The sequence below is a fragment of the Pelobates fuscus genome, chromosome 10 (assembly GCF_036172605.1).
Source record: "Pelobates fuscus isolate aPelFus1 chromosome 10, aPelFus1.pri, whole genome shotgun sequence".
In the NCBI taxonomy this organism is placed as follows: Eukaryota; Metazoa; Chordata; class Amphibia; order Anura; family Pelobatidae; genus Pelobates; species Pelobates fuscus.
This window is the reverse complement of record NC_086326.1, coordinates 112,468,523-112,492,305: the sequence shown is the minus strand read 5'-3', so window position 1 is coordinate 112,492,305 and position 23,783 is coordinate 112,468,523. Positions and strand designations below refer to the sequence as shown.

General features: G+C 42.8%; 1 protein-coding gene across 1 annotated transcript in view; it reads left to right on the top strand.

Annotated features, from left to right (window-relative positions):
• Nucleotides 1-1,468: 1,468 nt before the first annotated feature.
• The window catches only part of CARNS1 (carnosine synthase 1), a 98,657-nt gene continuing 76,342 nt past the window's right edge, over nt 1,469-23,783 (top strand). The window contains exons 1-3 of the mRNA XM_063434900.1: nt 1,469-1,518; nt 1,935-1,950; nt 2,280-2,541. Coding sequence (XP_063290970.1) covers nt 1,948-1,950; nt 2,280-2,541 — 265 coding nt within the window. The 5' untranslated portion in view covers nt 1,469-1,518; nt 1,935-1,947. The remainder of the gene's footprint in view (nt 1,519-1,934; nt 1,951-2,279; nt 2,542-23,783) is intronic.

Sequence of the window (23,783 nt, the reverse complement as noted above, 5' to 3'; positions counted from 1 at the left end):
TTGTAAGATTAAACATTTTGTTGTGATTGGTCCAATTCAATTTATCTTTGTCTTTCTCTACAAGCTTTATGTATGCATCATCTGATATGTTAGACTGTGGTGGGGTGAAATTACTCACCTTCTTACATCTGGTCCAATCAACCGGCCAGGTGGTGGGTGGTAGTATCAGCCCACAACAACAAAAAAGCTTTTAATATTAGTGTTCTAAAGAAGTTGTTTAGCTCTGTGTCCACTGTTTATTTATCTCCATTAAAAACTTCCAATCACCCCATACCTTTCTGTCTTACTTGCTCCTGGACGTCTGCTAGGACTTTAGATGAAATATTAACCACTATTGTCTCTGCCAACATATACGTCCTGGATGTCTCTGTTATGGTTGCCCCTGAGTTTCCTCCTGCCACTCTGGGTTCTCTTTGGCCTGACTCTACCTAAAAAAAATCCTAGAAATCTAGGGTCCTGTTCTAAAATTCTCACTGTCTGTACTCTCTGAATCGCTATAAATATATGCATAATATGTGCATTATTTTTAACAAAGAGCCCTCTACTTTCTCACAAACGTTTCTAGTATTGTGTGTACCACTTGGTTTGGTTTTCGTTGATTGAAGTACACTAGTAATAGCTATCAGTGTTTTTAAAAATCTTTTATTTTTTAAAGTTTTAAAAAGTTGTGATTTAAAAAAAAAAGTGCTAGGCAGGATCACAAATAAACAATGGCAGGATTGAAAATGTATCTGCATTTTGATGCTGCTAATATCTATACACTGTTGTTTAATAACACAGCCTCAGCAGATATTCACTGACAACCTTGCAAGCAAGCCTTTAATTTCTAAGGCTACACATGCATGCTTGACCCTTTATGAAGAATAACCGAGGGACATAAGCATAAACAATAAATCAGGTCATAACACTTATTGAGAAAAAAAATCTAGGCAAACCATATTTATACAGAATTCTAGCCAAGACCCAAAAAATACAAAAGAGGGCCACATGTATACAAAGCAGATCCGATCATAATACTTGCTTATTCTGAAATAAATTTAAGGCAGGTAATATTTCTCCAGATTAATACTCATTATGCACTTTGTCCAAGAAGTATTATTTATGTACAGTATTCATAATGTTCTTTATTGCAGGGGTCTTGTGTACAGTAAACAAATAGTATTGTAGGATTGTACCACTGCTACAGGAATTGCTAGTACACGTCCGATAAATGTTTTACAACCGCAGCAACAGCACATAGTCCAGTAAAATAAATAAAAATTGCAACGGCGCAATGGAATAAGTCATAACCCTGTTACACACATAGAGTGATTGATGGGGACTGCTGGCCAGCTTATCCATAGATATGCTAGTAGCTGAGTGACAGCTGGGAGCAGCTCAACGAAAGCCTGTAGGGGGAGGGTTTGGAGAGGGAGCAGGATTTAAAGAGACGTTCTAATCCTTGAGAGCTCTTTCTGTCGGAATCTGTTTCAGCGAACTCCATATACCTGTTGCTGTTATTTTTCCATACTCGTTGAGGTGAGGATAATATTTAATTCTTATGTTGGTATGTTATAAAGTGGAAATCTCTTAACATATCTCATTTTTTTTTTCATTTCCTTGGATGCTGTACAAATCTGGTTATTTTCGCAGAAATTAATCGCCATTCACCCATCCAGTTCTAGTTTAACTGAATATTTTGTTTATTAGAGGTTAACTGTGGTACAGGGAATCCATCATACTGTGTGTGTATGTGGAGAGAAGTTGCTTGTTGGCAAAAAAATAAACACATAAAAATGTGAATATGTGTGTGTTTCTCTTTATAATCATCCATGTGTAGATTATTATAGAATGTCTAGTTTTTTTTTACTATGTTTAGTAAATTCCACAAAGTCCTAGAGTATTTGAGTTATCAGCAATAAAGTGATAATAACTAGTGTTTGCTTGTATTTCAGGAGAAGAGCTGTAATGGTGAGTAACAACAGCTGTTTGTATGTCTTTCTCATTCACCTTGTCTCTGCTACATTTGTCGCTCTGTGTCTAAGTTTTCAACCTATCTGTTCATTCTCTTAAGCTGATTAAGTGGTAGTGCCTCTCTGTCAGCTTCAGTTTACCATTTAATAAGTGCTTCTCAGAAAAATATATCTAGGCAGAGGATACGTTCTTGTAGACTGCAGAATCCTTTTGCCGATTTCTTTTATTCTGTGTGTGTAATAATAGATGATAGATAATTATTGTTATTATTATTGTTGTTGTTGTTGTTGTTCTATCTTCCACCTATGTTCATGTCTATTTTTCAGTTGTCACTGGACCAGCTAATAATGGATCCTTCCATATACTCCAAGGATGGAGACTTAAATGAAGTATGGGTTCCTGGGGTTTTGAGCCATAGGACCCCATGGGGAAGGGACCCATCTATTTATACTCCATTAGATGACTGTAAAAAGGGGGATAAAATTGAAGGCCGACTTGATATCACCGAAAAGTATGAGGATTTGCAAAAAATTCTCATCAGTGCAGGATTGCCAGAAACCGAAGACAGAACCAAACAACCCCGCACAGGTAATACAAATACAATTCTATGACACAAAATACATACACATCTTAACAAAGCGTATCTTAGCAGATACATTGCTACACAAACTGAACAATATGTAGATATATTATTATACACAATGTCGCACGAGGAGCTCTTCCTACTTGTGCATCCTTCACACTCCAATATGTATAATAAAAACCTGAAAAATATGGAATGAAGTGCACTCAGATAACCTTTACAGTGCAGTATTTATTAAATCAATCATAAAATGTGTATTTTAAATCTCCTCCCCCCCCCCCCCACCCCCACCCCACTCTCAAGGGAAGGGTACTCACAAGTATTGTGCATTTACACTGGTATTAGTGAGAAAGTGCTAAGTGCAAATTGAATCTGCTGATAGTTCAATAAGGCTCCCAGATCCTCAGCAATGTCTCCCTCTGGTTTGAAATGTAGCTGTTCATGCCAGCAGTATACAACTCAAGGAGTGCCAAAAGTACAGTATATTCCTACGAGTTTACAGGACAATCGAATAATTACTGATTACCACCTACTTAAATGCTTTCATAACACAGCTTCGTAAATAGTTCCATTTTATAGATTTTCAGTTTTAAAATGTGTTTTTCTGAGCAGTGTGGACTGATGCCAATTTACAGAGAGGTTGCCAGGCTTAAGGCAGTAAACTCTGTATTTAAATGTCATCTTCACATGGGGGCTGACATCTAGGTCTGGACTAGGGATAAAAAAAACAGCCCTGGAAATAATTTTAAAACAGCTCTCCAGTTCCCAAATCGTGTGGTTTGCAGTGGGCAGTCGTGGGCAGCTGTTACCATATGTCCAATTTGGGTATTGTCCTAGACATCATTTTGTGTCATGTTATTAATCTATTAAAAAACAATGGTATTGTGTATATTCCTAATTCTGTGTTTTATGTGAATGTAAACCAGCTTGAAGAGAGAGACATTTGGGGGATGATGGAGAGAGACACACAAATTGGCGAGATGGAGAGAGGAATACAAGTGGGAGGGATGGGAGATGAAAACAAGTGGGTAGAACAAAAAGAGACATAAGTGGGAAATATATACAGTGCAACATTGAAGATAGAAAGACACAGGGGACAAAAGGAGAGATATACAGTATCAAGAAGAGATGAATAAATAGTTGGGAGACCAGGAAGTCTAAAAGAAGAAATGAAATACACATCTGCACTCTTACTCATACATGCACACACACACAAACACATACACAAACACACAAACTAACCCTCCACACAAATACCCCGCACATACATAAACATTGACACTCTTCACAGATAAGCTCATGCATTGACACACACAAAACCACACACACTAACCCTCCACACAAATGTACACATACATAAACATTGACACTCTACACAAATATACTCCTGCATTTAGACACATTGACACTCAGTTCACATACAGCCTAAATACACAGGAACTGCAAACAGATAAACCCTTGGTTTCATACTCTGTAAGATGGATTCACATCCTGTAATTGTCCATACAGAATTGCCCATGCATGTTAACCACTGACATCCTGCAAAAATATGTGTATGCATTCACATACACTTGAGCAGCTGGCAAGTAGAATCCTGTAATATATTAACTTTATGAGTTGAGTGTTATTTCATGAATACTTGTAAGATGGCATTTGCTATGTGTCTGTTGCTGTGGGTGGACCATGGCACATAGGATAGACCAGCTCGCAGCAAACAGGTCACTTTTGCTACCACTGTGGCTGTGAGTGAATCGTGGTTTTACTCTTTGGTTGAGAGAGGGTCTGTTTTTTGACAGTGTACTTTTTACTGTTTTAGTGAGTGGCTGTAATTGTGAGCCCGTTTGTTTGATATGTGACTGTAGTTGTTCAGTTTATTTTAGTGTTCATATGTGAGAGTTCTTTAGTGTGTCACTGATTTTCTTCATGTAAGTGTCTGCCAATAAGTTGTGATTTATGTTAGCCTATTTTTAGTATATGGTTATCAGTAGTGGATTTTTTATTGAGTGGGTGAAAGTGACAATGTTTCACTTGCTACATGTTAGTCGCTGTGTACGTTTTAATGGGTAGTTGTGAATCTGTGTGTTGTATTTAATATGTGGTTGTCAGTAACTTTATGTTTTTAATATATCGAGTTATACTACGAGTCTGTATACAAAAACGGTGTGTTTAGGGTGGCTGGTGAGGATTTTCATACACTGATATGCACTTGGGCTAACACTGGATTTGAACCTGTGTGACACTAACTCTATTAGCTCAGAAGCTCACACGGCGAGGAAAATTATACACCCAAAATGTGCAGTAAATTATAAAAACAAATACCTTTATTTTCTTCACTTAAAATCTTGGCTGGGACTATACAGCATGGGGGGAAGGCCCAATTACAATGACGCTTATATTTGTCTTGCACCAAGGACACTTCATAAGAGAGGTCATTTTTTATTTTTTTCCTTGCTATATGAACCGCTTCTGATCTGAAACTATGAGTCTATGTGTGGGGCCGTGTGTACTAGTTCTGGACAAACCATTATGTGTGAAATCTTCGGCAAAATACAAGCAGTGGTGTATCCTGGTTTTGTGCTGCCCTAGGCAGGACAAAACTCAGGCGCCCCCCACCCCCCACCCAACCCGTCCCCCCGCCCCGTCTTCTAAATACACACACACACACACACACATTAATTGACAGATACGCATACATTAGCTGACACACACACACACTCACTAACAGACACACTCACACTCACTAACAGACATACACACACACACACTAACACTCACAGACATACATACACACACACACTAACAGACACACTTACACACTAACAGACACACTCACACTCACTAACAGACATACACACACACACACACACACACTAACAGACATACACACACACACTAACAGACACACTCACACTCACTGACATACATACACACACTCACACACTAACAGACACACTCACTCACTAACATACATACACACACACACACTAACAGACACACTCACACTCACTGACATACATTCACACACACACACACACACACACACACACACACACACACACACACACACACACACACACACACACACACACACACACACACACACACACACACTAACAAACACACTCACACTCACTGACATACATACACACACTCACACACTAACAGACACACTCACACTCACTAACAGAAATACACACACACACTAACAGACACACTCACACACTAACAGACACACTCACTAACAGACAGACATACACACACTCACACACTAACAGACTGACACACACACTAACAGACACACTCACACTCACTGACATACATACACACACTCACTAACAGACATACACACACTCACACACTAACAGGCTGATACACACTAACAGACAGACATACACACTCACATTAACATATATATATATATTTTTTTAATTTACCTCCTTACCTTTGGGAATGATGGGGGGATTCTTTATCTCCCTGGGGTCTAGTGGGGCTGCCGGTCGGGTAGCTGGGCTGTCTGCTGGGTGGGCGGCGAGGGAGCAATTCCTCTGAGCTGTCTGCTCAGCTCCCTCGCGCGCCGCAGAGTGAGGCTGGGAGCCGGAATATGACGTCATAGTCCTGCTCCCAGCCTCACTCTGCGGCGCGTGAGGGAGCTGAGCAGACAGCTCAGACGAAGTGCTCCCTCGCCAGCCGCCCTCCTGCCAGTGCTGCCCGACCGCCCAGCAGCCTGCCTTGTCAGTTAGCCGCAAGGCTAACAAGGCATTTGCCCTGGGCATTTGGGGGCGGCTTTTTTTTGCCGCCCCCTGGAAAATGCCGCCCAAGGCAAATGCCTTGTTTGCCTCGCGGCTAAAACGTCCCTGAATACAAGAAAGAAACTAAAATGGCCACATTGTATGATGAACTAAAACAATCAGATCCCTTTATTAACACAATCCCACTCATGTAAGTCTAGGACAATACTCAAAGTGTCTCTTGCTAACAACTGTCCCTTCTATCTGAAACATGCCGGCATGGTTGGTTTGGAAAAAGAAATGTTATGGAATCATTTTCTCTCATCCTGGTGCAACATTACATGTATGGAATGTATACTGCAGCTAAGCCTGTTCAATTTCTGATAATTCATTGTATACTTGTCATTCAGTGCGTAATTCACGGATCCTCAAAGTAAAGTGCATGATGCTTTACTGCTGGGCTTTTTAATGCATGCGTGCAACCAAATGTATGTGTAAACAGGCTGAGAGGCAAAAACAGTAGACTCAGCCTCCAAGGTACAGTATTTGTAAGTAAGAAAGTTTTAAAATAATTTTCCATTGTACATGTAGTGGGGGACAGTAGGTCTGGAGCTTGGGATCCTGACATGTCCTGCAGTATCATATGACTTATCTCCTGTGGCACTAGGGATTACTGAATCAATTATTTTCCTGCACCCACTAAACCGCTTGGTATTTTCCCCTCCACCTTCTTTTCTATGTATGTATCACTCCCCTGCTTCCTCTAACCATAGTCTTTACAAGGGCACTTTCAACTATTTTAGCTTTACAGACATCCCAACATGCAAAAACTAATTTCAGGGAGGTGGATTCCCCAGCAGTTGCACCCCCCCACACACACGTACCCCTACATACGTGATCCCCCCCCACACACACACACGCTCCCCCACACACGCACGTACACACAGCCACCAAACATGTATGAACCAGTACATGATATTTTATTATTATTTCATACAACATATTACAACTATTTACATACACTATAAACACACTGACACATGCACACACATTTGCACATATATGCACACTTGCACACAAATACTTGTATATTCAAATACATGTACTTGCACATACACACACATTCATATATACACTGACGCATACACAAAGATATACACTGGCACATACACACAAATTTAGATATACACTGGCACATACAAACAAACTCAGATATACACTGGCACATACACACACACATACAGATATACACTGACACATATACACAGTTACACACACTGGTGCATACACACACACACACACACACTCACTCAGATACACCACACACTGGCACATACACACACTCAGATACACACTGACACATACACACAGATACACCCAGTGGTGCATACACACACACTCAGATACACGCACATACATACACTGACACATACACTGACACATATACACAGTTACACTCACTGGTGCATACACACACACACTCAGATACACCACACACTGGCACATACACACACTCAGATACACACTGACACATACACACAGATACACACAGTGGTTCATACACACACACTCAGATACACACGCTGGCACATACACATACTCATACACTGGCACATACACACACCCACACACATATATACACACTGACACATACACACATATACACACATTGGCACATACACACACTCAGATACACACATTGGCACATACAAACACACACTGGCACACACACACACTCAGATATGCACACTGGCACATACACATACACTGGCACATACACACAGCCACATACACACTGATACACAGATACACACACTGGCACATACATAAATGCACACAATCTGACATACGTAGACAAGTTATAATAATTTAATTTGCAGGAATCCTCCTGCTAGTTTACCCTTTGTATCCTGCAGGGTGACTTGCTTAGGGTCCTGGCTGAAGCTGATGGGAGTGAGCATGCGGCAGCTCACTCTAGTCACTCCTCTCCATGCTACCTGTGGTGGTGCCTCTCCCAGCCTCCTCCCTCCCGCACAGCTCTCTGTGAAGCAGGGAGGAAGTGACAGGCTATAACTTCCTCCCAGCCAACAGATACTACAGGGGTCCGGTCAGGCTCTTAAAGGGCCTGCACTCGACCCGGCCCCTGTTCGGAAACAACACTCATTGGGTGGATATTAAAGGCATTTATCATATGTAATATCCTGGAAGTCACACACATGTAATGTCCAGGATATTGTATATGATTTTCAGGTGTCAGGGAGCTGCATTAAAAATGCAGGAGTCTCCCGGAACTACCGGGAGACTTGGGATGTCTGGTTTTATGCCAAAAGGTTCTCGGACTTTGAAGCAGATTCCCACTGTCTCTGCCTCTCCACATACACACACCTTTTTTCAGTTGAAAAAAAATCTTTAATACCATACACACTTTTATAAAGTGAAGCATACTTAGGTCAAAACCAACATTGACACCCACCCACTGATCTTAGATTGCTGATCCTATAAGAATTGTAACTATTTATTATTATTTTTTTACTCATGGTAAGAAATTTTTTCACGAATTTTAAATTTGACTCATGGTAAGAAATTTAAAATAACACATAAAACTTATTTGTATGGGAAAACAAGGGCAAGAACACAACACATAACACATAACTGTCAGAAGAACATTAATAAATACAAAAAACAAGAAGGTATCGGAAAAGCATTTCAATATATCCAAAAATATTTTAATATATAAAAAGTGCACTTGTGCAGATATTAAATAAGCTGCTGTACACAATACAGTGTTACCTTTAAACACTATTATCGCATTATTTTGCGATAATAAAAACTTTTCACAAGGGTATGCCAATCTCCTTATTCAACAAAGTGACAATGCCAAAGGATAACTTTGTGTGATTGTGCTTTCAGAATCATACATAAAAATATAAAACAAAGCACCAGTATGTAAACTCACAATAAAATATCCACACTAATGTGCAAGTGCCACATAAAGTGCAGATGCAAATATTTAAATATAAATATTTAAATAATATAGGCCTTATTTGGGCGGAAGGATAGCTCTCAAACTTGTCTAGGAGCCATACAGCTTTTTTTTTTTTTGCAGCATGTGTGGAATGATAAGGGAATGACCCAGCAATTTCTTGTCACATTAACCCCTTAAGGACAGAGCTTCAGAAGCTTGTCTTTCACTTACTGACAACGGCATTTTTTTAATTTTTTGCTGTTTGCGTTCAACTGCAATTTGCATTTTACTAATTTATTGCACTGACACATATTATATACCGTTTTTTAAAGGACAGAAAGGGTTTTAATTTGATGTAACACACACACACACACACACACACATATATATATATATATATATATATATATATATATATATATATATATAAATGCTTATTTATTATAAAACAAAATACAGAAATATGCAACAAAAATGAATTCTTTTGTGTTTTTTTTACAGTTTTGCAATAATAATGTGTACATAATTAGTGCAGGTTAAGGAAAGTAATTAAAAATACATTCATTTAGTTGTTCTGATTTACAGAATATATAATGTGTCTGGGATTTTCAGTTTTTTGTGGTAGTTACAGGTCACAAAGCACAAGGAGTAAAATAAACTTTTAATGTGGAGCGATTTTAGAATTTGATGTCTGTCTTGTAAGCTTAATAGCCATAAAAGAAAACAAAATTGCCACACAAAAGTATATATTTATATAAAGTAGACATCACAGGCTATTTACCTAAGGTTGTTTTGACACTTTCTACGTAGCCATTTTACCGCCAACCTCTGCTAAATATTGGAGTAAAATTGTGTTTTTTTTTTTGTTTTTGGCACACAAACTTATAACAAAGACCTTCTCATGTGTATTTTGTAAAGTTGGTGTGTGCTATTCCTGTACAAAGTTTTATTTTGTGTTCAGTTACATCTGCTGAGTAAAAGGACACCCCCATTGTATGTCTTTGGCACTATTTCGTGAAGCTACAGTGCCATATAGGAGACCTGTCCTTTTCAGTACTCACAGTAGAATTTTGAGAGCTGGATTTAATGAGCCTTATCTTCCATTTGGGGTATTATAACAGTTTGACTGTTAAAAAAAAAAACACAAAGGCCTACCATTTGTAAAAGTAGACACTCCAGGGTATCTCATAAGGTGCATATTGTGCCTTAACATGCCCCCATTTTTTCACCAATAAATGCCAAAGTATGTGGTAAAAAATAATTGTGTGCGTTTTTTACCTATGGATTGCATTTTTGCTGGGCATTTTGTATATTTCACATGTGCCACTAAGTTCAAACCCCCCAAATTATGCTCAGCTAAGTCTTCTGAGTAAAAGGACACACCCATTGTATGTCTTTGGCACTATTTCGTGAAGCTACAGTGCCATATAGGAGACCTGTCTTTTTCAGTATTCACAGTAGAATTTTGAGAGACGGATATAATGAGCCTATGCTTCCATTTGGGGTATTATAACAGTTTGACTGTTCAAAAAAAACCCACAAAGGCCTACCATTTGTAAAAGTAGACACTCCAGGGTATCTCATAAGGTATATACTGTGCCTTAACATGCCCCCATTTTTTCACCAATAGATGCCAAAGTATGTGGTATAAAATAATTTTGTGCGGTTTTTACATATGGATTGTATTTTTACTGGGCATTTTGTATATTTCACATGTGCCACTAAGTTCAAACCCCCCAAATTATGCTCAGCTAAGTCTTCTGAGTAAAATGACATCCCCATTGTATGTCTTTGGCACTATTTCGTGAAGCTACAGCGCCATATAGGAGACCAAGCCATATCAGTTTTTACCGAACTTTGAATTTTGACGCTGGGCCTATGTGCAATTTTCAAGCATCTTAGCAGGTTTTAAATTCAAACTACCCCACAAAGGCCTACCATTTCTTAAAGTAGACACCCCAGGGTATTTCAAAAGGTATATTCTAAACCTTAATGTAGGATCATTTTTTGTTAGTTTGTACCAAGTCTAGTTGCAATTAGCATTTTTTCTGCCTTTTTGACACACACTTGTTACTGTATATTTTGCTATCCTTATATGTGCTACGGCAGTATAACACCTAATATGTTGCTCAGCTATGTCATCTTAGTGCAACGATACTTCCATGTGTACCTTTTTCAGGGTTATGTGGATGTTGAAGGGGAATATTGAAGATCAAGTCATATCAGTTTTTACCGAAGTTTGAATTTTGACGCTGGGCCTATGTGCAATTTCCAAGCATCTTAGCAGGTTTTAAGTTCAAACTACCCCACAAAGGCCTACCATTTCTTAAAGTAGACACCCCAGGGTATTTCAAAAGGTATATTCTAAACCTTAGTGTAGGATAATTTTTTTGTTAGTTTGTACAATATAACACCTAATATGTTGCTCAGCTATGTCATCTTAGTGCAACGATACCCACATGTGTACCTTTTTCAGGGTTATGTGGATGTTGAAGGGGCACATTGGAGACACACCACTTCCATATTTTTCAAAAGTGGATGCTGGGCCCAAGTCTCATTTTAGCAGCTCAGGACTGCAAATTACCTCTCAAAGGCCACATATATTTTTAAGTGTAAGCAGCTCATCAATTCAAATTATGAACAAGTGCATACTATTTGCTGTGAAAAGGGGGAATAGTTGGGGTAAACTTATCCAGGGGTAGTACCCAGTCATCTGCGTCCCGGGCAAAGCTGTCATGGATTCCGAAACCAAAACACAGACAGACCACAAAGAGAGAGAACACAGAGAGAGAAACTTGTAATACCGGTCCTTAGAATGGCCAGGCTATACAAGCAGAGAATTGTCAAGGTACAAGCCGAGGTCAAAGGAGTAAAGAGAAACGGAACAACAATAGGACAGGCCGAGGTCAAGGATCAGAGAAGACAGGATAAACGGTAGACAAAGCCAAGATTTGGTAACCAATCAGACAGATGACTAAAAATCACACCCCAAAACTGGTATACTTATTCGGCCTGGGTGTGAAATTTTTTAAAACAATGGCCAATACATAGGCCGGGCTGAGAGGGGCAATCAGGGCAGTAATTGCTGGTCTCAGCTCTTACGCCTCTTTGTTAGTTTGTACCAAGTCTAGTTGCAATTAGCATTTTTTCTGCCTTTTTGACACACACTTGGAGATGTTACTGTATATTTTGCTATCCTTATATGTGCTACAGCAGTATAACACCTAATATGTTGCTCAGCTATGTCATCTTAGTGCAACGATACTTCCATGTGTACCTTTTTCAGGGTTATGTGAATGTTGAAGGGGAATATTGAAGATCAAGTAAAAAAATCACACCCCAAAACTGGTATACTTATTCGGCCTGGGTGTGAAAATTTTTAAAACAATGGCCAATACATAGGCCGGGCTGAGAGGGGCAATCAGGGCAGTAATTGCTGGTCTCAGCTCTTACGCCTTTTTGTTAGTTTGTACCAAGTCTAGTTGCAATTAGCATTTTTTCTGCCTTTTTGACACACACTTGGAGATGTTACTGTATATTTTGCTATCCTTATATGTGCTACGGCCTGAGTGTATACTTAAACGGAACAACAATAGGACAGGCCGAGGTCAAGGATCAGAGAAGACAGGATAAACGGTAGACAAAGCCAAGATTTGGTAACCAATCAGACAGATGACTAAAAATCACACCCCAAAACTGGTATACTTATTCGGCCTGGGTGTGAAATTTTTTAAAACAATGGCCAATACATAGGCCGGGCTGAGAGGGGCAATCAGGGCAGTAATTGCTGGTCTCAGCTCTTACGCCTCTCTTGTAACACACCCTGCACCTTTTCTGGGGGTTTTGTTTTTTAGGGGTTGGTGGAATCTTAAAGCAGAAGTGACCTGCCTCCATTCTTATGCTAGGCTCCACTGATGGTCTCCTTGTGTGGCATTCTAGCAGCCCAGATGTGAGCTCAAACTGGAATGAAAGAAAAGTGCTTTTCAGCCCAGCATTTGCCTTTTTAAAAATGACAAAGGCATTGTGGATTGCCATCTGCATCAGGTATATGCCCACTTTTTTATACCATGCCCTGGTCTTCCGCATGATCAAATACGGCTGCATCAGTTGATCGGACAGGTCAACGCCCCCCATATGCCAATTATATTGCCGTATGCAGACTGGCACCTGTTTACATTCTTCTCTGCCACAAACTGCGACCCTCCGAGTGTTTTCACCATGGATGGTGGTTAAGATGAAAACATCCTTTTTATCCCTGTACTTGAGTGCCAGCAGCTCATTCTGGCAGAGAGCTGCTGTTTCCCCCCCATTTCATTTTTTTTGTTCGCTAGAGCCTTTGGGAAACCTGTGCGACTCTTCCGAATAGTGCCACAGGCCATGGTCTCGAAGCAGCATTTTTAACAGTGGGATGCTATTATAAAAGTTATCGATGTATTAATGATAACCTTTATTAAGTAATGGCATTATTAAGTCCCAGACAATTTTCCCACTTGTCCCTACTATATCTGGGCAACCTGGGGGATCAAGGTGGCTATCCCTTCCTTCGTATACATGGAAAGTGTATACGTACCCACTGCCACTTTCACACAGTTTATAAAATGTGATCCCATATCGGGATCTTTTGGCTGGGATATATTGTCTAAACCCCAGTCTTCCCTTAAACTTCATGAGGGACTCGTCAATGGAAATGTTTTTATTGGGGGTATATATAGTGGCAAATTTACTGTTAAAGTGGGCAATTAAAGGACGCATTTTATAAAGAAGATCACACTGCGGATCACCTTTTGGGGGGCACTTGTTATTGTCACTAAAGTGCATAAATCGCAGTATGTCTTCATATCTTTCCCTCGTCATTGTCTCTGCAAAAATGGGGGTATTGCAAATATGTTTAGACCAATACATCCTAATTGTGGGCTTTTTAATTAGCCCCATTAACATGGTCAGTGCCCAGAATTGTTTCAATTCTGGTACACTGGTTGGGTTCCATCTCTCTTTCCTGGAGATAAGAGAGTCTGGATTGCATGCCAGATACTGCTGCGCATAGAGATTAGTCTGGGTGATTATCTCCCCAAAAATCTCATCCCCCAAGAACAGCTACATAACATCCAGCGCACTATAGGCAGACAGGTCAGCCTGTATGCCAGGATTGGCTGTAAACACTGGGATGTCTGGGGAAAAATTATTTGGGGGTACCCAGTCATCTGCGCCATGTTCAGCATTAGGTGAATCGTCGATTTCCCCTGATGGTCCTGCAGTATCTGGCACATAGTCCCTGTCCCCTGCGTCAGTCCCTGCGTCACTCTCTGAGGCAGTGTCAGTCGCCTCTGAGTTGGCCGCTAACAGGGCATAAGCCTCCTCTGCGCTATATTTTCTAAACATTGTTAATACAGTTAACACAGCTAACAAAACTCTAACTAAAAAGTCTGCAGAGTTGCTCCCGTTGTGCTTAACGCTCCTGGAGGAAGTCCCGCACCCAGGCAGACTTTCTCCATTATAGATTCATGTTGCTTTTATACAGCACAGCCCTTGCCCTCGACAAACAGTCCTACTTTTCCTCTCTCATTAGTTCATGCTCCCGCAATCCCAGACATCTCTTTGACACCTTTAATTCCCTTCTCCGCCCTGCTGTGGCCACCCCCCAAACTAACCTTACAGCTGATAGCTTTGCATGTTACTTTACTGACAAGATTGAACAGCTAAGGAAACAATTCTCCCCTCCTTGCCGTTCTCTTTCTCAACCACACGTAAATCATGCTTTCCCTACCCTCCAGACTTTCTCCCCGGCTACTGAACAAGAGGTGGCTGCACTCCTCCGTTCCTCTCGCCCCACCACTTGCCCGCTCGATCCTGTCCCATCTCACCTCATCAGATCTCTCTCCCCTTGTCTTGTGCCTACCCTAACACACATCTTTAACTGCTCTCTCTCTTCTGGCACTGTTCCTGCTGACCTTAAACATGCCACTGTATTACCTATCCTAAAAAAAACATCTCTTGACCCATCCTCCCCCTCTAACTATCGTCCCATATCCCTGCTCCCTTTCTCATCAAAGCTTTTGGAAAGCTTTGTGTCTCGCTTCCTTAATTCCAACTCTCTCCTTGACCCTCTTCAGTCTGGCTTCCGCCCTCTCCACTCTACTGAGACCGCTCTTATCAAAGTGACGAATGACCTAATCTCCGCTAAAACCAAAGGTCACTACTCCATATTATTCTCCTTGACCTCTCTGCTGCCTTTGACAACGATCATGCTCTCCTCCTTCAAACTCTTCAATTGCTCGATCTCTGTGACTCTGTCCTATCTCTCCCAACGCTCATTCAGTATCTCCTTTTCCAAGGATACCTCCTCCCCTTGTCCTGTCTCGGTTGGAGTTCCCGAAGGCTCTGTCCTTGGTCCCCTTCTATTTTCTCTTTATACTGTCTCTCTTGGAAAACTTATTGCCTCTTTTGGATTCCACTACCACCTGTACGCTGATGACACTCAGATATACCTCTCCTCCCCGGACCTCTCCCCTGCCATCCTGCAACGTGTCACTGCTTGCCTTTCTTCCATCTCTGACTGGATGTCGTCACGCTTTCTCAAACTTAACCTCTCTAAAACTGAACTCCTTGTCTTTCCTCCTCCTAATACTGATCCTCCTCTCTCGCTCTCCCTTCAAGTCAGTGATATCCACATAAGTCCATCCCTGCAAGCGCGCTGTCTTGGCGTCATACTTGACTCTGGTCTCACCTTTGAGTCTCACATCCAGTTTGTTGCCAAGTCCTGTAGGTTCCAACTCAAAAACATAGCCCGCATCCGCCCCTTTCTTACGCAAGATGCTACCAAGGAGCTTGTCCATGCTCTAGTAATTTCCCGCATGAATTACTGTAACCCTCTCCTGATTGGTCTCCCCAAAAGCCGCATTGCCCCGCTACAGTCTGTAATGAATGCTGCAGCTAGACTGATTTTCCTCTCTAGTCGGTCCTCTCACACCTCGCCCCTCTGCCAGTCCTTACATTGGATCCCTGTATCCTATAGGAGTCAATTCAAAGTGCTAACCCATACATTTAAAGCACTGAACAATTCCAGCCCCTCTTATATCTCTTCACTGATCCATAGGTATGCCCCTCCTCGTACCCTCCGCTCTGCCCGTGACCACCTCCTAACCTCTGCTCGCACCCGTATGGCCAACTCGCGCTTGCAGGACCTCTCGCGGGCGGCTCCTCTCCTATGGAATAGCCTGCCTACCGCCATCAGACTCTCCCCTAGTCTTCAATCATTTAAGAAGGGCCTTAAAACCCATCTCTTCAAGAAAGCTTATGGCCTCCCAGAGTAATCTCTACCTTGCATACCTGTCTCTTGCTCTCTCCTATGGGACAGTGCTTTGCTCTCTCCTCCAGCTCTGCTCCACTCCTACTTGATATTTCCCTTCCTAATGTTTCTAATACCCCACCTCCTATAGTCTGTAAGCTCGTTTGAGCAGGGTCCTCTTCAACCTATTGTTGTCAGGGTACCTGTGGTTTCTACCTCCGAAAGAGGTAGAGACTTAGCTGTTCCTCCATCCAGACGGCCTGATGGCTCCCTTCCCCACGGTCTATCCGGTCATGCAAGGCCGGCCGCGAGGGAGTGACTGCCTTTTACAGCATCTAGGCAGGAAGTTGTCATCAGGACACTCCTCCGGAACGACCTGTCACTCAATTGCTGCAGGACCAATCAGGACGCCTCGGAGGCGTGGTTACTGCTCTGAACAGGGTATTTAACAGAGCTTCTTTCATTAGCTCATGGCCCTGTCGTGGTTCTAGCTTGTTCTAGTCACTCAGTGCTTGTGTATTCTATTATCCCTTTTGGTTTTGACCCGGCTTGTTTACCTTACTCTGCTTATCTCTGTTACCCTTGATTCGGCTTGTCTCTCGCTTACCTGTCTTCTGTTACCCTCGACCTCGGCTTGTCTTTGACCATTCTATACTGTACTACTTACGTTAGTCCGGCCATTCTAAGGTCCGGTATACGTATCTGGCTACTGTTTGTACTCTGTGTGTTGGATCCCTGTCCCGATCCTGACATTACGACAGGGCCAATGGATCCTGCAAGTACAAACAGTCAGCTGGCTTCTCCTGATCCTAGGTTTGAAGCCATGGATCACAGAATGGATCAGACGGCGCTTGCGCTACAGGCTCTATTATCTCGTGCCAATAACCCACCAGAGGAGTTACGTAATACCCCTGTTTCTCCTGTCGGTTCAGGTCTAGAGGTAGCCACAGTGGGTGCTTCTTCTCGCATTACCCCCCCCAGTATGCTATGGTGGGGCTCCTGAGAAGTGTCGTGGTTTCTTAAACCAAATTAGTATCCACTTTGAATTGCAACCTCGCTCTTATCCTACAGATAGGGCAAAGGTAGGATTTATTATCACCCTACTTATTGAGAAAGCTCTGAGATGGGCCAATCCATTATGGGAGAACGATAACCCATTAGTTTATAACTATAACGCCTTTGTAGCTGCTTTTAGAAGAACATTTGACCCTCCAGGTAGAAAGGTTAATGCAGCCAGATTACTGTTGCGTCTGAAACAGGAGAACTGAACACTGGTGGATTATGCACTAGAGTTCAGGTCTCTGGCGTCAGAAGTCAAGTGGAATGAGCAGGCGTATATGGATGTATTTTTGAATGGCTTATCTGAAGTAATCCTTGATGAAGTTGCTACCAGAGAACTCCCCGAGAATATAGAGGATTTAATTTCGTTCATCTCACGTATAGATGAACGTTTAAGAGAGAGACAGAACACTCGAGAGAGGAACCGGAGACCTTCTTTTAGGTTAGCCCCCGCTTTTCCAAGTCCTGACTCCACGGTATCTTTGCTTCCTGAACCTATGCAGATAGGGTATACCCGCCTCTCTGAGGAGGAAAGACAGTACAGGAAAAGAGAGGGTTTGTGTATGTATTGTGGAGCTAAGGGTCATTTACTCTCGAACTGTTCTAACCACCCGGGAAACGCTCGCACCTAAGTCTCACTAGAGGACAGGCCTTGGGTGTTTCTATTTTGTCCTCTACTCCTAATTATAAAGATCACAGGCTTCTGCTACCAGTTTCCTTAACTTGCGGGAGGGAAGTAGTAAGGGCTATGGCTTTGATAGATTCCGGTGCTGCTGAGAATTTTATCGACCAAGCCTTTGCTAGTAAAAACAATTTCCCATCCCAGCTAAGGGAGACACCCTTGGCCGTTGAGGCCATAGATGGTAGACCACTACTAGACCCTGTTATCTTTCGTGAGACCATACCCATTGATTTAAATGTTGGTATCCTACACGTGGAGAAGTTATCTCTTCTGCTCATTTCATCTCCTTCCGTTCCCATAGTTCTGGGGTATCCATGGTTGAAAGAACATAACCCTATTATCGATTGGGAGTTAGGGGAGATACTCTCGTGGGGCCAGGGCTGCCAGGATCGGTGTTTGTGCAAGGTTTCTCCATTAGCTAATATTAACATACAGGAGAATCCTACTCAGTCCACAGAAAGACAAATACCAGACCTTTACCTAGACTTAAGGGCAGTGTTTGACAAGAAGAATGCCGATTCTTTGCCGCCACACAGGTCATTTGACTGTAAAATTAAGCTTCTACCCGGGACTATGCCTCCGAGGGGCCATGTATATCCTTTGTCTGTTCAGGAAAACTCGGTTCTAGAGGAGTATATTCAGGAGAATTTAGAAAAGGGATTCATCAGGAGGTCTTCTTCTCTGGCCGGGGCGGGGTTCTTTTTCATTAAGAAGAAGGATGGCACGCTGAGACCTTGTATCGATTACCGAGGCTTGAATAAAATAACTGTCAGAAATGCCTATCCTATCCCACTGATTACCGAGTTATTTGATCGTCTTAAGGGCTCCAAAATCTTCACCAAGTTAGATCTCAGAGGGGCTTACAATTTGGTGAGAATCCAGCAAGGTCACGAGTGGATGACGGCATTCAATACCCGGTATGGCCATTACGAATACACTGTTATGCCATTTGGACTATGCAATGCTCCTGCAGTATTTCAAGATTTGATTAATGAGGTACTTAGGGAGTTTCAGCATGATTGTGTTATTGTTTACCTGGACGACATACTGATACACTCTAAGGAGATTGAGACTCACCATAGACAGGTCAGAAAGGTGTTACACAAACTTCTGCAACATGGTCTATACTGCAAATTGGAGAAGTGCAGTTTTGATCAGTCTCAGGTAGACTTTCTTGGGTACGTGATTTCTGGGGAAGGTTTTAAAATGGATCCTGGTAAACTCCAATCTATTTTAGACTGGCCTTTGCCCAAAGGACTCAAGGCTATCCAAAGGTTTATTGGTTTTTCCAACTACTATAGGCGCTTCATTAAGGGTTACTCCTCTATCATTGCGCCTATTACCAATATGACCAAACAAGGGGCTGATACTAAGTTCTGGTCTGAGGAAGCTCTTGGTGCTTTTAAGACTCTCAAGGAACTTTTTGCCTCAGCTCCCATTCTAGTTCATCCTGATACGACTCTGCCTTTCTTGCTCGAGGTCGATGCTTCTGAAACAGGAGTTGGGGCTGTTCTGTCTCAAAGGTTAGGGGTGGATAAACCGTTACACCCTTGTGGTTTCTTCTCTAAAAAAATTTCTGGGCCTGAGAGCAGATATGACATCGGGGAGAGGGAACTGTTAGCGGTCATTAAGGCTTTAAAGGAGTGGAGACATTTACTGGAAGGGACACTACACCCTGTTACTATTCTAACGGATCATAAGAACTTGTCTTATATTGGGGAGGCTAAGCGCTTGTCCGCCAGCAAGGCTCGCTGGGCCTTGTTCCTCACTCACTTTAATTATGTACTTACGTATAGACCTGGTTCTAAGAACTCTAAAGCCGATGCTTTGTCTCGTCAATATGAACCATCCACTATAACTGAACCACGTCTGTCCTCCATAGTTCCTAAGGGGAATATCATCGCGAACACGAATCTCAGGATTCACTCTCCATTGCTTTCTGAGATCATGAAGTTTCAGCATTTGGCACCCAAACAGACCCCTGGGGATCGACACTTCGCTCCTGCCGCTCTCCAACTGGAGGTGCTACGCTGTCTTCATAACAGCAAGGTGGCTGGGCATCCTGGCATCCGCAAGACTTATGCGCTGGTCTCTAAAGATTTTTGGTGGCCTGACTTACGCAAGGATATTAAAGAATTCATCGGGGCATGTGAAGTTTGTACCAAGACCAAGCTACCCCATTCGCTTCCATGCGGATTTCTGCACCCTTTAGAGGTTCCTGAAAAGCCTTGGTCCTGCCTGGCAATGGACTTCATTGTTGATTTGCCTATCTCTAAAAAGCAGACTGTCATCCTCACTGTGGTAGACAGATTTACTAAAATGGCTCACTTCATTCCCTTACCTAAACTCCCATCTTCGCCCGAATTAGCGGAGATATTCGCCAGGGAGATTTTCCGTTTGCATGGGATACCTTCCCAAATTGTCTCTGACAGAGGCTCCCAATTTGTTTCCCGTTTTTGGAGATCATTCTGCTCCCAACTAGGCATCAAATTGAATTTCTCCTCTGCCTATCATCCTCAGTCCAATGGAGCTGCTGAACGCACTAACCAAAAAGTTGAACAATATTTACGTTGTTTCGTTTCAGAACACCAGGACGATTGGGTCGGTTTGATTCCTTGGGCGGAGTTTGCACATAACAATCTCATTTGTGATTCTACGCATTCTAGCCCTTTTTTCTTGAATTATGGCTTTCATCCTTCCATCCTTCCTTCGGAGTCTTCTTCTCAAGGGATACCGTCGGTGGATGTTCATGTTGCCAATTTACGAAAGTTGTGGGATCAAACTCGACAAATCCTTCTGCACAATTCTACGCTGGTTAAAAAACACGCTGACAAACGTAGAAGGGCAGCACCGGTGTTTGTTCCAGGCGATAGAGTATGGTTAAGTACTAGAAACATTCGGTTAAAAGTGCCGTCCATGAAATTTGCTCCTCGATATATTGGACCTTACAGGGTACTGTCTCAAATTAACCCAGTTGCGTATTGTTTAGCGTTGCCTAATGCCTTACGCATTCCTAATTCATTTCATGTTTCCTTGCTAAAACCATTAATATGTAACAGGTTCTCCTCCACGATCGCCCCTCCCCGCTCAGTTCAGGTAGAGGGTCAGGAGGAATATGAGGTCAATTCCATCGTTGATTCTCGAATCTCCCGGGGGAAACTGCAATATCTGGTCGATTGGAAGGGTTATGGTCCTGAGGAGAGAAGTTGGGTACCTCAGGAGGAGGTGCATGCTCCCCGTCTCCGCAGGGCGTTTCACTCTCGATTCCCTTCTCGCCCTGGTGTATTCCGCCCGGTGGGCGTATCTGAGAGGGGGGTACTGTCAGGGTACCTGTGGTTTCTACCTCCGAAAGAGGTAGAGACTTAGCTGTTCCTCCATCCAGACGGCCTGATGGCTCCCTTCCCCACGGTCTATCCGGTCATGCAAGGCCGGCCGCGAGGGAGTGACTGCCTTTTACAGCATCTAGGCAGGAAGTTGTCATCAGGACACTCCTCCGGAACGACCTGTCACTCAATTGCTGCAGGACCAATCAGGACGCCTCGGAGGCGTGGTTACTGCTCTGAACAGGGTATTTAACAGAGCTTCTTTCATTAGCTCATGGCCCTGTCGTGGTTCTAGCTTGTTCTAGTCACTCAGTGCTTGTGTATTCTATTATCCCTTTTGGTTTTGACCCGGCTTGTTTACCTTACTCTGCTTATCTCTGTTACCCATGATTCGGCTTGTCTCTCGCTTACCTGTCTTCTGTTACCCTCGACCTCGGCTTGTCTTTGACCATTCTATACTGTACTACTTACGTTAGTCCGGCCATTCTAAGGTCCGGTATACGTATCTGGCTACTGTTTGTACTCTGCGTGTTGGATCCCTGTCCCGATCCTGACAATTGTTCCTGTAAGTTTTCTTGTAATTGTCCTATTTATTGTTACATCCCCCCCTCTCTGTTGGCGCTATATAAATGGCAATAATAATAATAATAATAGGCCTGAATTTGTGGGAGGAGTTATCCCTTTAAAAGCTCTACCCCCTGCTTACCTATGCTGGTTCCTGTAAGAGCGACCTCTCCCTCCACTCCCTCGAATAACTTACTATCAGCATTACATTACCTCTTTATCCCCTTAAGGACCAAACCTCTGGAATAAAAGGGAATCATGATATGTCACACATGTCATGTGTCCCTAAGGGGTTAATACAGGCCTACCCGTACGTTGGTTTCGGCACACCACTACTTTCCCCCTCTTCTCTATTTTCATATACGAATTAAGACAGACTGTGTTTTAATATCTCTTCACTGATCCAGAGGTATGCCCCTCCTCGTACCCTCCGCTCTGCCCGCGACCACCTCCTGACCGCTGCTCGCACCCGTACGGCCAACTCACGCTTGCAGGACTTCTCACGGGCGGCTCCTCTCCTATGGAATAACTTGCCTACTGCCATCAGACTCTCCCCTAGTCTTCAATCATTTAAGAAGGGCCTTAAATCCCATCTCTTCAGGAAAGCGTATGGCCTCCCAGAGTAATCTCTCCCTTACATACCTGTCTCTTGCTCTCCTATGGGATAGTGCTTTGCTCTCTCCTCCAGCTCTGCTTCACTCCTACTTGATATTTCCTATCCTAATGTTTCTAATACCCCACCTCCTATAGACTGTAAGCTCATTTGAGCAGGGTCCTCTTCAACCTATTATTCCTGTAAGTTTTCTTGTAATTGTCTTATTTATTGTTGCATCCCCCCCTCTCAAAATATTGTAAAGCGCTACGGAATCTGTTGACGCTATATAAATGGCAATAATAATAATAATAATAATAATAATAATATGTTCGATAAATCTTGGTTAAGATTTAAACAGACTGACTTGAATTAACGGACGTACATATCACTCTGGACATCCAGAGTGAGGCAAGTATATCAAGAGTTAAGGGTTTCTCTTGTGAGGTCGGAGCGTTGCCACGGGCTAGAGTTCACTCACCACTGGACCACCAGGGATGGCAGCAGCCCAGTAGTCCCCCCTCCCTACAAAAGGTAAGAAGGGAGGAGGGCTATTTCCTAAACGGTCCCTCCAAACAAATACACACAAAAAGCAACCTCACACACACAGCACCCACACACATACAGCACCCTCACACACACACACACACATACATACACACACACACACACACAAAGCATCCTCACACACAGCTCCCTCACACACACAGCACCCTCACACACAGCACCCGCACACACAGCACCCGCACACACACACACAGCAATGTGTGTTACAGTTTGGGGTGAAGGGTGTGTGACAGTGTGGGGGGCAGGGTGTATGACAGTGTGAGGGGCAGGGTGTATGACAATGTGCGGGGGGGGCAAGGTGTATGACAGTGTGCGGGGGGCAAGGTGTATGACAGTGTGGGGAGCTGAATGTGGGAAACAGTGTGGGGGCAGGGTGTGTGGGAGTAAGTGTGGGGAAAACAGTGTGGGGTGTGGCAAAACCTAGCCACTTCAGACTATAGAACTGTGTCTATAAAGATTGTCCTAAACACTGCTGCCATATT